The following is a 19,522-nucleotide window of genomic DNA, read 5'->3' on the forward strand; positions in this document are numbered from 1 at the left end:
AAAAAATATAACACGTGCACATGGTTTGAAATTCAAACGATACATAGTGATAATTTGTTGGTTGTTCTATTCCTGTCTTTCTCTCTCAGCTCCACTTCTCGGAAGTGATCAGTTTCCTATGTATTCTTTCAAAACTGCTCCATGCTTTTATAAGCATTTATGTTTATACCATTTAAGAACACAGAAGTTAGCATGTCATGTATATTCTCTACCTCTCTTTTCTCCTTCATTTATTATCAATATATAAGAGCTATATCATTCTTGATAAGGAATTTTTTCAGTAGACATGGTAAATTGTTAATTCATTTCTAATAAAAGCAGGAACATAGTCATTGAAGATTATGACCATTAGTATACACTATACTTTTTTCCCAGGTGACGCTAATGGTAAAAAAAACCCGCCTGACAATGCAGCAGACTTAAGAGACACAGGTTCGATCCCTGGGTCTGGAAGATCCCCTGGAGAAGGGAATGGCAACCCACTCCAGTATTCTTGCCTGGAAAATCCCATGGACAGAGGAGCCTGGTGGGCTATGGTCCATAGGTACTCTAAATAAGAGTCAGACACAACTGAAGCGACTTAGCACCGCACATACAAAGTATATTTGACAAAGTTTTGGAGATTTTTAGCTAATATAATATGCTTAAGTAACTAATATGGATATTAGAATTAAAAATGATCTAATTTACAGATGTGATTGTATTAAATTATTGAATATATATAAATATCTGTTTGAAAATCATTGGCTTTCACATTTTCCTCAGATACCTGGGTCAAAGTTACCTAGTCATTCTTTGCTTTAAGAATAAGATCCTGATTTTTTTTTTTTCAAACTTCAGTAAGTGGTCTCTCTTCTGGTAATAAATACTGAGTATGTATCAGGAGTAACCTTTGTGTTTAGCTGATTCAAACTTAACAGTCATGCCAAATACTATATAACAAAGTAAAACATCTTCGTTTCTGAAATTGGCACCATTTTAGAATATTGGTTAACTTCCCATGATCATCGTAAGGCCTAACAACCTTAGAATCAGTGGTTAAGGATCCTGTAGAGTGACAATCATTTGCGAAGTGCTAGAAGGTATTAACATTTTGAGGAGTGGAAAACAGGATCATAAGAAATGGTGACAAAAAGTCAGAGACTTATTCTCTTTATATAAAGTAGTCTGTGTTAAATTTCATAGCTAGATGCATTAAATTTTTTATAATATAATTTTTAATAATCTTGTTACTCCAGGTTTTGCAGCAATTATTATACTTTCCTAAGCTTTAAAAACCAAACTTTTGGGGGGGAAGGCCTAATTTTTCAATTGCTTAATTAATAAATGAGCTATATGTTTTAAAAGGCTTATTACCCCAAGAAGATAAATATTGTATACCTTGGATATTCAAATAAGGCATCTAATTTGAGGAAGCAAAGTCAGTTATATGTGCAAATAGGTATAAAATCAGACTTTCTGGCAGTTGGTTCTTTAGTGTGGTATAAAATTGACAGATGAAATTTATCATGAAGTCCTTTTTCCTCCTGTTTTTGCCCTAAAATTCTGTATCAATAGCAAATATTCTATAATTAGTACTGTATAATGTGACACCAATTAAATTTAGTAATATATTTAAAAAAACAAAAACTTGTGTTTTGCTTGAATTTCAGGTAATAACCCTTCCCAATAATTTGTATTTTGTAGTCTGCCACTTTTCAGAAATGTCATAGTCAATATCTTGTTATAGTACTATGACCTTGGAGATTTAAAACCGAGTAAAAATGTGAGCAGACTTTCTTATTTAGTTAAGAGTTTTAAATCCACTTTTATTTCAAATAGGAAAAGTCATAAGTAGATTTACCATGAAATATGAAGACATCTTAACAGTTGACTTACTGAAAAACAGGCTAGCCAATTCCATTTATGGAATTGTAACATAAAATTTCATCAAGCAGTTCTATTTTTAAATAGGTTTTCGTAGTCTAACAGATATCCTTTACTAACTTTATTGGGACTTCCTGGGGGTGGCTCAGCAGTAAAGAATTCGCCAGCCAAGCGGGAGACATGGGTTTGATCCCTGGGTTGGGAAGATCCAGGGAGAAGCAGCTGACTCCAGTATCCCTGCCTGGGAAAAATCCCTTGGACAAAGGAACCTGGGCTGCAGAGTTGGACATGACTTAGCGACTCAACAACAACAACAACAACAACAACTTGATTACTGTGAACATATGTGCTTTTGTTTTAAATCAGTGAATTCCTAATGAAAATAGAGAAATGTTATATTATTTATAGCTAAATTCTTTAGCATCAGTCAGTAATTGTTTCAGATTCCTTTACTGTTTTTATATTTACTGTCCCAGAAATCTGTCATTCTCTCTTTTTTTTTTAAAGTATTTATTGACCCCTTCAGACAGAATGTCTGATTAAAAAAATATATATATTATCACAAATGTCTTATTCAGTGGACCTTCAGTTGAGTTGTTTGGTTTTATTTTCCTAGCATGATTCAGAATGTGGCACTTTCTTTAGTTGTGACTTTGCTGCAAACATCTGAAATTTTTACTTGAAATTACTTTCAGAACCAGTTTGAGGCATATAAGGAAATTAGCTTAATTACTTAATAGGCACAGTTAGTGTTTTGTCTAGAAATAGATTGCAATTTGTTATTCACATAATCTGCAGACTTGAACTCTTTATGACTTGGACCTTTCCAAAAAGCAAGTTCAATTTTGGAAGGTGAAGATTTGACTTGGTGAACACCCAAAAGGATATGTCAGAAAGTAAAGAACAAATTTAAACAATGTCAGTGTCATTGCTCTGCAAGCATTCCAAAATGTCAGTTTGAAGCATTAGGATATAAAAGTTTTGATATAAGTAGCTAATTACTTTATGGTCATACTACATCTCTGATTTGTTAGATTCCCATGCTCTGGATTCTTTAATAAATAGGCACTTTAAAGGGACCAATTACAAAGTCAACATTTTGGGGGTTTTTTGTGACTGGATTTATAAAATGTGGAATGGGATTATTTTGTCATGCATCTGAATTTAGTAGATGACACTAGATAACAGTGATAAGGTTTTTTCTGTTATAAAAGAAAGTATAGTTGATGCTTGAACAACACAGGTTTGAACTGCATGGGCCCACTTATACTTAGATGTTTTTCAGTAGTAAATAGAGTACCACACAGTCCAACGTTGGTTGAATTTGGAGATGTGGAGGAACTGCAGATAGGGAAGGCCCCTGTCCCAACGGTGCCTCTGGAGGTGTTAGTTGCTTTTATTGTACTTCCTTAGGCTGTGCATATACTAAAATTGGAACAATACAGAGAAGATTAGCATGGCCCCTGCGCAAGAATGACGTGCAAATTTGTGAATCATTCCATGTTTTTTTGTGCTACCCAGGTGGCTTAGTGGTAAAGAATCTGCCTGCTAAGGCAGGAGACCCAGGGTTCAATCCCTGGGTTGGGAGGATCCCCTGGAGAAGGAAATGGCAACCCACTCCAGTATTCTTGCCTGGGAAATCCCATGGATGGAGGAGCCTGGCAGGCTAGAGTCCATGAGGTTGCAAATAGTCGGACATGACTTAGCAACTAAGCACCTATAAATTATAGGTGGATTAACCCCCATATTATTCAAGAGTCAGCTGTATATATATTCGTAAAAACTCTCATTTTGTATATAAAAAGAATGTCTCTGTGTATAACTGAGTCACTACTATACAGCAGAGATTGGCACAACATTGTAAATCAACTATACTTCAATTAAAAAAAACCTATTTTGTCTAAATTGATTTTGCTCTTATGTAACAATAGAATATGTATTCAGGTTGTATTTTTATTTGCGTTTAATAATTATTGGTTTAAATTTATTTCTTTAATATTCCTAGGTTTCAGCAAAGGATCAATCTGTAAGGCATAATTGGTAGAGAGCATGAACTTTGGATTAAATAGACCTAAGTTTTCAATCTCATTCTTGCTACTTACTAATTGTATGACCTTGGGCAAGTGATTTAACTTTTCAGGGTTAGTTTCTTCATCTCACAAAATGGAGACAATGCCTACCCAACTAAATATTTTTAAAGCGCCAGTGCATAATAGCTGGTCATACATTGAATATATTTGTTTCTTTTCCTTCTTGTCATGTATTGATAATTTGAAACTCATTAATAAAATTAAAGAACTTTCTTAGCAGTCACTCTAAACATGACTTTAAGGTTTCCTTTAGGATTAGTTTGCATTTACTTTAGTAAATACTATATTCTCTACATTGCCAAGAGGGGTGTTTGAGAAAGAAAGGAATGATTTCAACTTTGTCAATAGCTATGAATTAATGCTTAATGACATCCTTCTGATAATTTGTACTTAATATCTCCATGAAAGTGTTTTCATTTATCTTCAATCACAGGTACAGGAACCTTAAAGATAGATTTTGTTGGCGAGCTGAATGATAAAATGAAAGGTTTCTATAGAAGTAAATATACTACCCCTTCTGGAGAGGTGCGCTATGCTGCTGTCACACAGTTTGAGGTATGGTATTCTTTAAAATACGGGCTTCCCAGGTGGCGCTGGTGGTAAAGAGTCCTCCTGCCTATGCTCGTTCAGTCCCTGGGTACCCGCTCCAGTTTTCTTGTCTGGAGAATCCCATGGACAGAGGAGCCTGGCGGGCTACAGTCCATGGGGTTGCGAAGAGTCAAACACGACCGATGCAACTTAGCACGCATGCATACTTTAAGATATTACGATCTTGGGACTTCTCTCGTGGACCTGTGGTTAAGAATCTGCCTGCCAGAGGCTTCCCTGGTGACTTAGTGGTGAAGAATCCATCTGCTGGTGGAGGAGACATGGGCTCTGTTCCTGGTCTGAGAGGATTCCGCTTGCTGTGGAACAGCTGAGCCCATGCGCCATAGCTATGGAGCCTGTGCTGTAGAGCCCAGGAGCCGCGACTGCTGAGCCTGCCCGCCACAACTACCGAGGCCCGTGCACCCTGGAGCCTGCGCATCACATCAGAGAGTAGCCCCCGCTCACTGCAACTAGAGAAAAGCACGCAGCAACGAAAACAAAGCACAACCAAAAATAAATAATGAAATAATTTTTTTTTTTTTTTTTTTCAAAAGAAAGAAAGGATCTGCCTGCCAATGCAGGGGACATGGGCTTGGTCCCTGGTCTAGGTGCTAAGATTCCACATGCTGCAGGGCAACAAAGTCCATGCGCCACAACTACTGAGCTCGCACCCTAGAGCCTGTGCATGGCAGTGAGCAGCTTGCACACCATAACCAGCGAGTAGCCCCCGTTTGCCACAAGTAGAGAAGGCCCACATCAGCAGTGAAGAGCCCATGTGCCACAGCCAAGACCCAGGGCAGCCAAAAAAAGTCATGATCTTTGACAAAGGTCTGTTCTCTTATTCACCTGATTATTTGAGGCTCGATGCCTGTAACCGTAATTGTATGAATGATTTTGAAATTTTTACTCTATATTCAGTTATCTCTATTATACAGGGGAGAGAATTAGGGATGTGGGCTGGGGAATGATATTTTTATAACAGTATCAATATTAATTTAGTAAGAAAAGCCACAGGTACAAAGTATAAAAGCAATCCAGGTATTGAAGTTTTGTTACCTGTATGTATGCATATATAGCTATATACAGATATATATGGATTTTATATATATGTATATATTAAATATAAGTTTGTTACCTGTGTGTATGTGAGAGTGTGATACCACTGCTTATCTCTAGCCCTTTTGAGCACTTCTTCATCTTAGAATGATTTGCTGGAGTGTCTCTCTAAATGGTATTTAAAGGGAGAATATGTGGGTGGTGTACTTCCTAAGTATTGGGATATCAGAAAATCTTTCATTTGCCTTTGTATTCAGCCAGTTTTACTGAACATGTTAAAAGATTTGTTGGGGGAAGGGGAAGAAAAAAAGTGTAGCCCCTGACATCAGATGAGATCGGGCGCATTCAGAGTGGTATGGCTGTAGACAGCCTCTGGCATCAGAAGTTGTCCTAGCACTGAAGCTAATACGTGGTGTTTTCCTGTTGGATATAAACAGAGTGCCAACCTCAGACAAGGTTACTACTTTGACACCATGATAAGGTGAGACAAAACAAGGACCCTTCATAATTTTCTCCAAGCACAGACAAAAACAAGGTCGTTTTGCTCATCACAAAGGACAAACAACTCCCTTTCTTGGTTAAAATGAGGGACTGTTGCTTTTTTACCAACTGCAGTCTTAGGCTTGCTGTAGTTTGCACTCTTTATATTAACGGAAAAGATAATACTCACTGATAAAATTGCCTTCACTTTCTGACAGCCCTCAACTTAGAATTCTTTCTTCCTTAATTTGTCTCCAAATCATTCAGGCAAATTCCAAATCACATAATAGTTTCTTACATTTTAACTAAGACACCCCACGGTTTCTTTTGAGTGAGTTTTCCCTTAACAAGCCCAACTTCTTCATTAAGAGTGATACAACTGGCTTACAGTTTTTGTTTCAGAGGTACGTAAATGTTCTTTTGAGTGAGTTTTCCCTTAACAAGCCCAACTTCTTCATTAAGAGTGATACAACTGGCTTACAGTTTTTGTTTCAGAGGTACGTAAATGTTGGTCTAGGGACCACCCTGGTGGTTCAGTGGCTAAGACTCTGAGCTCCCAATACATGGGGCCTAGGTCTGATTCTTGTTTAGGGACCTACATCCTATGTGCTGCAACTGGAGATCTTGCATGCCACAACTAAGACCTGGCGCAGCCAAATAAACAAATATTTAAGAAACCCAATATAGTTGAGGTTAATATGAAAAATTTTCTAATGTACAAAAACTTTGCTTCATTGTAGCTCCTGACTCCATGCTATTCTTGTCATAAAAATTTGATCTTTATATAGTATTAATACATCTAAGCCTGTCAATCGTTTTCTAATTATTACCTTATACAGTTGCGTTTTAAAGACAGAGTTAAAGACAAAACAGAAAAAGAATTACAAATAAAAATGTTTATGGGAATTCCCTGGTAGGCTAGTGGTTAGGACTTTCCACTACAGGGAACTGATCAAAGTTCGATCCCTTGTTGGGATCTAAAATCCTGTAAGCTGTGTGGTACAGCCAAAAATGAAAAACAGACAAAACCCAAATGAAAATATTTATGCTGTGTTTATAATTCCTATGTGTTCCCCTTCATGGTGTTCTTCATTTCTTTGTATGGATTTGAGTTACCATTTACTGTATTTCACTTCAGCTTACAGGACTCCTTTCAGTATTTCTTATAAGGCAGGTCTGCTAATGATAAGTTTTCTGTCTTTTGGCACAGCCTAATACATAAATAAAAATAAATATTAAAAAATATGTTGTTCTAAAGTCTTTTACATCTCATTTTGTCAAATGGGAGGAGTCATACTAAAATGTCTCTTCTCCCTTTGTAGAGTAACACATTTTAAAATTTTGTTTTATTTTCTTTGTGATTGCTTGTTAAATTATTTCTTTGTACCTAAAAATTTTTACCAAGTGTTCACTTTTCATTAACTTTTAATAATTGGTGAAGCCTACTTATATTCAGATTTAGATCTTTCATTAGTATAGCAGTATTTTCTTCTATTGCATGTTCATTATGTTTCTGTTCTGATGTCTTCTTCAGGAACATAATTTAATAATAGATTTAGGTCTAGTGTCTATCCCCTAAATGTACCTTTGATTGCTCTTATCACTTTGTCCTTTGTTTGGTTTTTTTTTTTGCTTAATATATATATTATTGAAGTATAGTTGACTTACAGTGTTTCAGGTGCAAAGCAAGGTGATTCAGTTATGCATATATCATTTTTGAAATTATTTTCCATTATAGTTTATTACATGATATTGACTATAGTTCCTTTATATGGTAAACCTTTGTTGCTTATTTCATCTTCCTATTTAGAAATCTAGCATTCTATTCATACTAAGTCAAACAAGTGGAATCAAAATATATTAGTTTTTAGTTAGGCAAAAATTCATAAGTTTTCTAAAATATATATATATCATACATATTATTTATGTATGTGTATACATAAGCTTTTCTACTATGCTTGATAAAGGCTTGAGAAAGAACATTAAAAGAAAGAAAAAGATGGAGAAATTGGAAAACATAAACTAAATGAAGTGGGAGGACTGAATATGAAATAGAAAAAATGAAACAAACTAGATAAGAGTAAAAGATCATCATATAGTCCAGTTGTTTTTAAACATGACTGCTCATTAGAAACATACCTGGAGCTCTGGAGGAAAAAATGCAATACCTGGGCATTTGTATTTTTCAAAAAATTTCAAGATAATTCTGATAAGCATATGGATTTTAAAAAGTGATTACAGGTTTTTCTGTTAAATTGTAGTTTTGTTTGGTGATATAGAGTTCTATTAATTTTCTGTTGACCAATCATAATGCAATGGTATAAAGTGAGTAATAGTTTCATAATCACCATAGTAAAAGGTGTTTATCAGTTTTCCCAATCAATAGCCAGACAAAAAATAAAAGATAATTATAATTTTAAGCCATATTGGGAACATGATTAACTTAATAATATAAAATAGTTCCATACAATTTGAGGGGGTCAGGCAGGGTGATGTAAGTGGAAGTATATCATGCCTGTGTTTTCATCTGCCTAGCCAGTGTATGTCTTCTGGTTGGTGCATTTAATCCATTTACATTTAAGGGTAGTTATCAGTATGTATGATCGTATTACCATTTTCTTAATTGTTTTGGGTTTATTTTTTGAAAGTCTTTTCCTTCTCTTGTGTTTCCTTCTTAAAGTTCTTTAGCATTTGTTGTAAACCTGGTTTGGTGGTGCTGAATTCTCAACTTTTGCTTGTTGGGAAAGCTTTTGATTTCTCCATCAAATCTGATGGAGAGTCTTTCTGGGTATTCTTGGTTGTAGATTCTTCCCTTTCATCACTTTAAAATATCATGCTGTTCACTTCTGTCTTGTAGAGTTTCTGTTGAGAAATCAGCTGATAACCTGATGGGAGTTCCCTTATATGTTATTTGTTGTTTTTCTCTTGTTGCTTTTAGTATTTTGTCTTTAATTTTTGTCAGTTTGATTACTATGTATCTCAGTGTGTTCCTCCTTGGGTTTATCCTTCCTGGGACTCTGTGCTGCCTGGATTTGGTTAACTCTTTCCTTTCCCATGTTAGGGAAATTTTCAGCTATTACTTCTTCAGATATTTTCTTAAGTCTTTTTTCTCTCCCTCCTCTTTCTGGGACCCCTATAATGTGAGTGTTGGTGCATTCAGTGTTGTCCCAGAGGTCTCTTAGGCTGTCTTCATTTCTTTTCATCCTTTTTTCTATATTCTGTTCTGCGGCAGTGATTTCCACCATTCTGCCCTCCAAGTCATTTATCTCTTCTTTTGCCTCAGTTATTCTGCTCTTGATTCCTTCTAGTATATTATTCATCTGTTTTTTTAAATCTTGTAGGTCTTTGGTAAACATTTCTTGCATCTTCATTGTTTTTCACGAGATCCTGGATCATCTTCATTATCATTATTCTGAATTCTTTTTCTGGAAGGTTGCCTATCTCTACTTCATTTAGTTGTTTTTCTGTGGTTTTATCCTGTCCCTTCATCTGTGACATAACCTGCTTTTTCGTTGAGATTAACTTTGTGTTTGGTTATGGTTTTTGTCTTAGCTGCTGTGGGACTGTGGGACTGCTTCTTCTTGCTTCTTCATCTGCCCTCTGATGGAGGAGGCTAAGAGGCTTGTGGAAGCTTCCTGATGGGAGGGACTGGCAGTGAAAAAAACTGGGTCTTGCTCTGGTGGGCAGGGCCTTGCTCAGTAAAGCTTTAATCCAGTTATCTGCTGATGGGTGTGATTGCACTCCCTCCCTGGTAGTTGTTTGCCCTATGGTAGAGTTAATGGCAAACTCCAAGAGGGTTTACTATGCCAAGGGGGGCCTTCCTGGCCTGATGCTGCCCATGCCTTTGTCCCTGTGGTGAGCCCCTGTCAACCCACATCCCCGCAGGAGACCTTCCACCACTAGCAGGCAGTTGTGATTCAGTCTTCTGTGGGGTCACTGCTCCTTTCCTCCGGTCTTGGTGTGTGCAAGATTTTGTTTGTGACCTCCAAGACTGGAGCCTCTGTTTCCCCTAGTCCTGTGGAAGTTCTGTAATCAAATCCCGCTGACCTTCAAGGCCAGATTTCCTGGGGATTCCCAGTCCCTTTGTCCAATACCTAGGCTGGGAAGCCTTACTTGGGGTTCAGAACCTTCACCGTAGTGCAAGAACTTCTTTGGTATTATTCTCCAGTTTGTGGGTCACCCACAACTAGATACGACTAGAGAGAAACCTACCCACCACACCAAAATATCCTGTGTGCAGCAACTAAGGCCCAATGCAGTCAGATAGATAAGTACATTTAAAAAAAAAAAAATAGAAACTTAGACTTATTATCTGTGTCATTCATTTAATTTCCTCTCGTATAAACTCATTTATTTAGTGCTGCTCCTAATTTGAATTTTTCTGTGTATTTTTTTCCTTACAGTCTACTTACTTTTTCAAATATCTTATTTACTGTTTAGTAGAATTCATAATTTATTTAATTTCTTTGACAGTACAGTCAGATATGTCACATTTTTCCTTCGAGAAATCCTTTTTTAAAACTGTTTATTTATTCATTGGCTGTGCTAGGTCTTCATTGCTGTGCAGGCTTTTCTCTAGTTGTGGTCAGCATGGGCTACTCTCTAGTTGTGGTATGCAGGCTTTGGCGTGGCTTCTCTTGTTGTAGAGCACAAGCTCTAAGGCACATGGGCTCAGTAGTTGCAGCTCCTGCGCTCTTGAGCAGAGGCTCTGTAGCTGTGGCACAGGGGGCTTATTGCTCCATGGCACGTGGGATCTTCTCAGATCAGGGATCAAACCCTTGTCTCCTGCATTGGCAGGTGGATTCTTTACCACTGAGCCACCAAGAAAGCCCCAAGAAATCCTTTTTCAGAAGTATATGTTTCCCTGACAGGCCAATGGTTAAGATTCCACACTTTAACGGCTGGGGGCATGAGTTTGATCCCTGATGGGGAACTAAGATCCCACATGCTGTTCAGGCAATAAAAAAGAAAAGAAAAGAAACAAACAAAAATTAAGAAGCAACTGTTAGAACCAGACGTGAAACAACAAGCTGGTTCAAAATTGGGAAAGGAGTACGTCAAGGCTGTATATTGTCACCCTGCTTATTTAACTTATACGCAGAGTACATCATGCAAAATGCTGGACTGGATGAAGCACAAGCTGAAATCAAGATTGCTGGGAGAAATATCAATAACCTCATGTATGGAGATGACACCACCCTAATGGCAGAAATTGAAAAGGAACTAAAGAGCCTCTTGATGAAGGTGAAAGAGGGGAGTGAGAAAGCTGGCTTAAAACTCAACATTCAGAAAACTAAGATCATGGCATCTGATCCCATCACTTCATGGCAAATAGATGGGGAAACAATGGAAACAGTGACAGACTTTATTTACTTGGGGTCCAAAATCACTGCGGAGAGTGACTGTAGCCATAAAATTAAAAGACGCTTGCTCCTTGGGAAAAAAAGATATGACAAACCTAGACAGTGTCTTTAAAAGCAGAGACATCACTTTGCGGACAAAAGTCTGTATAGCGTTGGACCATGAAGAAGGCTGAGTGCCGAAGAATTGTTGCTTTTGAACTGTGGTGCTAGAGAAGACTCTTTTGAGAGTCCCTTGGGCAGCAAGGAGATCAAATCAGTCAATCCTAAAGGAAATCAACCCTGAATATTCACTGGAAGGACTGATACTGAAGCTCCAATACTTTGGCCACCTGATAGGAAGAGCCAACTCACTGGAAAAGACGCTGATACTGGGAAAGATTGGGCACAGGAGGAGAAGGGGGCAACAGAGGATGAAATGATTAGATGGCATTATTGACTCAATGGACATGAGTTTGAGCAAACTCTGGGAGATGGTGAAGGACAGGGAAGCCTGGTGTGCTGCAGTCCATTGGGTCACAGAGAGTCGGACGCGACTGAGGGGCTCAACAACAATATGCTTTCTCTACCTCTGCACATTTTGTTTGTTCTTTTTAAGATACAGAATCTTATCAGCGGTTCTGTTTCTATTTTATTAAAGATTCTTTCTTTTATAACTGATATTCTGCTGCACCACTAAATCTTATTTTGCTTTAAAGTTTATTACTCTTTTCTATGCTTACAGAAAGGATGAGAGCTCTTTAAATAAGTAGGTCAAATGCTGACAGTTTTATGTGTTGTATGTGAAAGTGCTACCTTGTATTTTCTTTGTAATCAGTGCCTAGCTTATTGCCTAGCACTGAGTCGAAAATAAATATTTGAAAAAGTGAATGAATGAATGATAGAAAGAAAGAAATGGTTGTTACTTCATGAAATAGCCCGGTAGGTTCATTCAGTGATAGTTCATATTTCATATTCTTTTTTTAAGGCTACTGATGCCCGGAGAGCTTTTCCTTGCTGGGATGAGCCTGCCATCAAAGCAACTTTTGATATTTCATTGGTTGTTCCTAAAGACAGAGTAGCTTTATCAAACATGGTATGTATGTGTTAGTGAGTATTCTTATATTTTGAATAAACATTTAGCATATTTTGTTTGCTGATTAGATGGGATAGCATGGAACTACCTAGTCACCCAGCACAGTACTTGACATATAATGGGAGCACAAATGTTAGTGTTCTTAGTTTCTTGTAAGCCCTCTTTTTATTGCCTTATTTGGGGAGTTTTCCCGCATCCTGGAAGAAATTCCTTGTAAGCTATGTTAACAAGATTACCTGCTTCCTTTAATTTGGAACTCAAAGTAAGAAATGAACTTAATAACTATTACCTGAGAGAAAAAATTCTGATATTCTTACTAAATGCCAAAAGTTATAGCCATGTAATGAAGTGTATTTAGGTTCTGACTGGTTGTGTTCTTGGATGTGCTCCCTTCACTGATGTCATTGAATGTCATTCATAATAGAATAAGCATTTACTACTTGAAATGTGTTGTCTAAGACTGCCTTATTTAAGACATAGAGTAGCCGGCAGACTATAATAGGCGTCTAGGGAACTTGGAAACACCTACTGAACTTGAAATAACTGGCTTTTGCTTCCTTTATTAGTGGAGAGAATTCTGTAGATTCTCTTCTTAAAGACGCTCTTCTTAAATATTCTTAGAGAGGAAGCTAATAAATTACACTGAAATGTTCATTTGCAGTTTAATGCAAATGAATTTATCAGGTCAGTTCTTGAATAAGTTTTACTTGGAAGAGAAATTGGCAAGAACTTGGGGAAACTGAGAGCCTGAGTAGGAAAAAGAGGGAAATTAGGGAACTCTAAAAGTAATCGAGATTTGTCACAAATTTGCGTAGAGCCAACCTTCATACAGAATGTGCTCTAAATATAGAAATCTGTGCCCTTTGAAATGTCCAGTTTCACAACTATATTTTATTTTCATTAATATTTGTTGTCTTCTATCCTTCATTCACTTGAAAAGTATTAAAATCTTAAAACATCCCAGTACCTGTTATGTTAATAGGTATTCAAGAAAAGTTGCTTCTTTCACCTTTCAAATCCTTGGTAGTTTTAACACTTGAGCTCCAACTTCTTAGTGTGTTTGCTTCATCAGTTCACTTTCTTTCCTAACAGGAAAAGTCTTGAGAGTGTAATAGTACTGGGTAAATTAGGGTAGAGAAGTAAGCAGTGCTGGAAAGCGGGAAGAAAAGGCTGCAGAGCCTAGAGTTTTGGGGTGGTGTTTGCTCTAAGGTACTTAATGTAAATCTGTTACATTTTCCTTTTTTTTTTTAAAGAATGTGATTGATCGGAAGCCGTCCCCTGATGATGAGAATGTAGTGGAAGTGAAGTTTGCTCGCACGCCTGTCATGTCCACATATCTGGTGGCATTTGTTGTGGGTGAATATGACTTTGTAGAAACAAGGTCAAAAGATGGTGTGTGTGTCCGTGTTTACACCCCTGTTGGCAAAGCAGAGCAAGGAAAATTTGCGTTAGAGGTAATTGTACTTGAAGAGGATTGTTCCAACAGTCCGTAACTCCAGGTTGGGGAATTTACATTTCTGATCAATTATTAGTACAGTTATTTATAATCTAATCTGAAATATCTTGTGCTACTTTGGTTTTACTTTTAATAGAATCTTGGAACTAGCAACTTTGGTGTTGTATTAACATTTTGAAAGATACTGATTAAGAGAATATTAGAATGGAATTTATTAACCTAGAGAGTGGGTGGGAATATATGTAATTGTACTTTTCATACTGAGTTATAAATGGATTAAAGTTTGGCTGACATGTACAAAGCTTAGGGCTAAAGCAGTCTTTGGAAGTGGGGTCCCCCAGGGTTGGTTTCTTGTAACCCGAGATATTTGGCTTGCAACTGGATTCCTTTGTGGATTTGTGTAGGAATGGCAATAGGATTTATCAGATGGTTCTTTTCTTTATACTTTTATAGGTTGCTGCTAAAACTCTGCCTTTTTATAAGGACTACTTCAATGTTCCTTATCCTCTACCTAAAATTGATCTCATTGCTATTGCAGACTTTGCAGCTGGTAAAGTAAATTTCATTTTATTGATAAATTGTAATAACTTTTATTTTGAATTATATGATTTTTTCAAGAAGAAGTATGTATAAATATCAATAAATGTTTATATTTATTTTATGAAGGTGCCATGGAGAACTGGGGCCTTGTTACTTATAGGTATGTTAACGATGTCTTACCCTGCCTTGTCTTTTAAATCACTGATTTCATGAGTGCTTCACTCCTAATTACAGTTTAGTAGCTTCTGCTTTATGATCTGCTATAAATTTTCCTACCTTCCCCCATGTCCTTGAACATTTCAAGAATGCAGATGAACACCCTCTGGTGCTACTATCTGAGAGTGTAAGATTTTAAAGTGAGCATCTGGCATTAGTAGCATTTGTAGATGTATTTTTGGCTGAGTTTCTCATTTCAGTGCCTTCTCTTCCTCCTGGTAGTTACATAGTTATATATCCAGCTTGAAGAACTTCCCCTGATTTAATGTCTTCTAGCCAAGTTCTCCAGTGTTCTTGCCTGGAGAATCCTAGGGATAGGGGAGCCTGGTGGGCTGCCATCTATGGGGTCGCACAGAGTCGGACACAACAGAAGCGACTTAGCAGCAGCAGCAGCAGCAGCAGCCAAGTTCTTACATGTCTGTCACCACAATACAAACATGTGGGTTGTATAATTTTAAAAGCAATGTCTGTAAACAAGTTTTGGCCTTCTACTTTCAATTGCCTTCTTCGATGAGCTAAGTTTTGGACACTCTGTTCAGTGTTCTTTTTGGGACTGTGGAATGCGTCTTCCCTCAGCTTGCCACTTCTCTGCTTTTAATGGAAGAACTGTCTTCACTTTCTGTTTAGCATAATAATCCCTAATCCTTTAGATAGTTTTTCTAAAATTTCAGGCAGCTATCCTATAAACAAACTGATAATTAAACTTGTGTCACATCTTTGATCTTCTTTTGTATGAATTCAACTGGAGTAGTCTTTAATCTTCCCAGAACTTTTTCTATCCTCTGTACTCTGAGGAAATGTTTTCTTGACATCTTTAAAGCCTAACTTGACCATCTTATTTACTCTTTGAATCTCCCTCCCCCATTTCTGCATGCCTGCTTTTATTGAAATACTTTTATTTTAAAAAAATTTTTTTTTTTTTTAAACACAGGGAGACTGCATTGCTTATTGATCCAAAAAACTCCTGTTCTTCATCACGCCAGTGGGTTGCTCTGGTTGTGGGACATGAACTCGCCCATCAATGGTTTGGAAATCTTGTTACTATGGTATTTAATATTTTTAAGTGCTCAAATACATTTTTTTTCCCTGCTACACCTTATGTTGGCTAAATAGTATTTCAGGTTTGGCTGGCACATGGTACCAAAAAAGCTTTTTTGATAAAAAAAAACTTTATTTTGAAAAGGTTTTCACCAGGATATCCATATTAATTAAGAACATATAAGTAATCTTTATTCAACAGAAAATACTACCTAAACTGTTCTAAATACTGCCTGCAAATGGGGCAAGTCATGATATTAATTTGGGTGAAAGGAAGAGATTTCACTTAGATACACAATTTCCATGCAGTGAGATTCAGGCTAACTGAAGTTTCTTGTGTCATATCACTAGCTGTAAAGTAACCTGATGAATAGCAAGCTAATCTTTAATAAGGTTGAAATGTTTTTAAGGGTCATTTTCTTCATTGCCTAAAATTTTAAGTTGAAATTTGATAGAAATGAAGGCAAAGAAACTACAGAATAACTGAACTATATTAAAATTTCCAGCTGTCCTATTGAAGTCCTTGTTTATTGTATTGTTTGTAGTGAATGATCTCTGTCCTCTAGTCTTGACCTTTCCCTTTTACTCTGAATGAGTACTATCTATAGCAACCAACTGTGTTAGAGCTTGGGAGCACAGCTTTTAATAAGTGAACTAGAAGTACCTCTGCAAAGAAAGAACTGGAGATTGTGGAGCCAGCCAAATTTCCTGATGGCATTTTAGGCTGCCAAAGAGCAGAGCCCAACTTGGATGTTAGTTGAGACCACATGTCACAGAAATAAGCAGGAAAGAAAAACATTTAGCAACTCTTAAATGTCTGAGTTTGAGCAAACTCCAGGAGATAGCGCAGGACAGGGAAGCCTAGCGTGCTGCTGTCTGTGGGGTCACAAAGAGTCGGACGTGACTTAGCGACCGAAACAGCAGTGTGTCTGAAAGAGTTCCTAAAGAAAGTCAGCCCTTGAAAATAAATCCTTTCCTTTTTGCTTTGGTTGTTTAAAATTTTGCTTAGGGGTTAAAAGGCAAAAAAAAAGAAAAGGTAAAAAAGAAAAGGTTGTTTGAAATATACTTTTACATGAAATTAAGTATGCTAGTACCTGTGTTCAAATGTCAAAAATGCTCCTTTCTCCTAATGCAGCAAGTTTGTTGCTACCAAACAATTTTTTTTTTGCTGTGTTGAGCAGGTTTTATTTTTTTGTGATTTTATTTTTAAATTTCCACTAATAAATTTTAGTAGGGGAAATGTGTGCATTCTCATGTTGCTTTTAAACAACTTTTTGTTGTATTTGAGTAACTTCTAGTTATTGGATGTCAGGTTTTTCATTAACTGAAATATAGGGGTTTAGAGAGAGTTGGAAAATTACTAGCTTTGTACCAGCTTATCCCAGTGGAGTCTGTTAGTTAAATAAGTACACAAAGCATGTAGACAGATAGCCATTTATCACTTTATTGAAAACTTTGGTCTTTTCAGAATTTTAAAATACCCTTTTGTTTTTTACCATTGCATTTGTCCTTTATCTTGAATTCATATAGTATTGCTTTTTTTATAAGAGATTTAATCAAGTTTAATTAAAATTAGATTGAAATCTCTTTCTAAAAAGTTTATTTCTATTTGAAAAAGTTGATTTAGAAAAAAAAGTTGATTTTGTCTGTGACCCATTATATTCTTTGTCCACTCCACTATTAATTCTTATTAACAAATGAGAATTTTATATTCTATAAATGTTTAAATACCAGTTATATTTAAACTTACTGCTATGACATTTTGTTAATTTCATGTAATTCTTGTATAAGCAGTACTGGTTTTCTGTTTGTCTAGAAAGTTTAACTTGTCACTCAGCAACGATTTTTTTCCACTGTCATTATGGAGATAGTTCCCAGTTTTCCTTGTTTGGTCCTAATAACTTCCTGGTTTCTTAAAGAGAGTTGTTTATTAAACTAAATTTTATATGACAATGTAGCTCTTGCACACATTGATGCACTCTCTTCCCATTTTCCATCCTGAGGGTGTTTTTCATCCCCCTTCTTCCTCCTTTTCTACCTTTAGTACCAAAAAGTTACTTAGCAGTGGTGATAATGCTGGTGTCACCAGTTGGCTGTTTTTGGCAATTCTTTTGTTCATAGATGTGAGTTATTTATTAAATGTTTTGAATTGAATTTTAGTTCGTTAAGAGCTTTAGAGTATAATGGAAGGGACATCAGAGTAGTTTTTATATTAGTGGAATGACAAGCTTCTTTTCTTTACATATTTCCATCTTCTGTTTTTAGGAATGGTGGACTCATCTTTGGTTAAATGAAGGCTTTGCATCATGGATTGAGTATCTGTGTGTAGACCACTGCTTCCCAGAGTATGATATCTGGACTCAGTTTGTTTCTGCTGATTATACACGAGCTCAGGAGCTTGACGCCTTAGATAACAGCCATCCCATTGAAGTGAGACGTAATTTTCAGTCATTGGCCTTTGCTTTCACTTTCAGTGAAATATGTAGGTTTTTTAAATAGAAATACTTGGGACTCTGAAAATTGCATGAGTGATGTCACTTACTTTTGTAGTTTGTATTTCCATCTGGAAACTGCAGGAAGATTCTTTATTGAGTGAGCTACAAAGAAAATCCCCTTGAAACTGTACAAAGTTCTAGCTCTGTTTCATTTTAAACATCTATATCTTTGTAGAAGCAAGTTTTCTGTATCCATAAACATTCACTGAATAGATTTTTATTGAATAGTAATGGGGGAACCATACCTGTCAGGTAATATTATGATTCTGTTGTTTTAAAGAAAATTCTAAACAGATTCTTGTGTTGTTGTCATTGCTTCATATATATTTTAATTCTTTTGACTTAATCTGTCCTATTTCAGCTGGTTTATTTGTATAAATTTACCTTCAAAGAGCTAGACTTATAGTCTACTTTGACATATTTAACCTGTGTCCTATGTAGCTGTTAGCCATTCCAATAAGTGCAAGAAGTCAGATGTTTTTCATCTCTCCCTTCCTTACCTTCACCTCCCTATCTCCAAAGAGATCCACAGTGACTTGCCTTCCAGCAAAGCAGTGTCAAGACTGGAACCCAGGCCCTAAAGAGATGATGGGGATCGTGTTATGTATTCTGTTTATTAGTATTAGTTATTTTAAACAATTACACAGTATGAGTCACCTAAAGGCAAAAAGTATCTTATGAGTTAGAAGAGTCTTTCTAGAAAGCTCTTTATGTAATTCAGTATGTATGTAGTTCAGTCAGTCTGCTTCCTGTTCTAACCTTGAGTCACACTGTCTGCCAGGTCAGCGTGGGCCATCCTTCTGAAGTTGATGAGATATTTGATGCAATATCATACAGCAAAGGTGCATCTGTCATCCGAATGCTACATGACTACATTGGAGATAAGGTAAAAAAAAAAAAAAAAATTAATTAATTAAATTCTTTTATGGTGATCCCACAGAGTTTTACATGAAAAAGAAAAGTTTGATTTTATTTAGGTTAAGTTCCTAAGTAATTCTTTTAGAATCTATAAGAATATTACTCTGGCTTGTCTGTATTTCTTTTTATGTTGACTGTTTTGGTCTCTTAAATGAATGATGTTGCAAATATATTTTGGGGGTTGGTGGAAGTCTCATATAAAACTTAAAAAGCAAAAGTAGAAGGCAAAGCGAATGCATTCTTAAACAAAAGGCAATAGACATTACTGTGTTTTAGTAAATCTAATACTCAAGTAACTGAGTAAATTAGTTTTTGAGTACTCTGTAGTCAAAATATACTATAAT

General features: G+C 36.4%; 1 protein-coding gene and 1 non-coding gene across 3 annotated transcripts in view; both read left to right on the forward strand.

Annotated features, from left to right (window-relative positions):
• NPEPPS (aminopeptidase puromycin sensitive) overlaps positions 1 to 19,522 on the forward strand; it is a 109,673-nt gene that overhangs the window by 67,483 nt on the left and 22,668 nt on the right. For both annotated transcript variants that reach the window (XM_065911135.1, XM_065911137.1), the window contains 8 exons: positions 4,390 to 4,511; positions 12,408 to 12,515; positions 13,769 to 13,969; positions 14,425 to 14,521; positions 14,638 to 14,671; positions 15,659 to 15,773; positions 18,031 to 18,195; positions 19,042 to 19,146. In XM_065911135.1, the coding sequence (XP_065767207.1) occupies positions 4,390 to 4,511; positions 12,408 to 12,515; positions 13,769 to 13,969; positions 14,425 to 14,521; positions 14,638 to 14,671; positions 15,659 to 15,773; positions 18,031 to 18,195; positions 19,042 to 19,146 (947 nt within the window). The remainder of the gene's footprint in view (positions 1 to 4,389; positions 4,512 to 12,407; positions 12,516 to 13,768; positions 13,970 to 14,424; positions 14,522 to 14,637; positions 14,672 to 15,658; positions 15,774 to 18,030; positions 18,196 to 19,041; positions 19,147 to 19,522) is intronic.
• LOC136150372 (U6 spliceosomal RNA) lies at positions 3,268 to 3,374 on the forward strand. Its single transcript, XR_010659806.1, has one exon. It is a non-coding gene; the product is annotated as a U6 spliceosomal RNA (small nuclear RNA).

The sequence above is a fragment of the Muntiacus reevesi genome, chromosome 18 (genome assembly GCF_963930625.1).
Source record: "Muntiacus reevesi chromosome 18, mMunRee1.1, whole genome shotgun sequence".
In the NCBI taxonomy this organism is placed as follows: domain Eukaryota; kingdom Metazoa; phylum Chordata; class Mammalia; order Artiodactyla; family Cervidae; genus Muntiacus; species Muntiacus reevesi.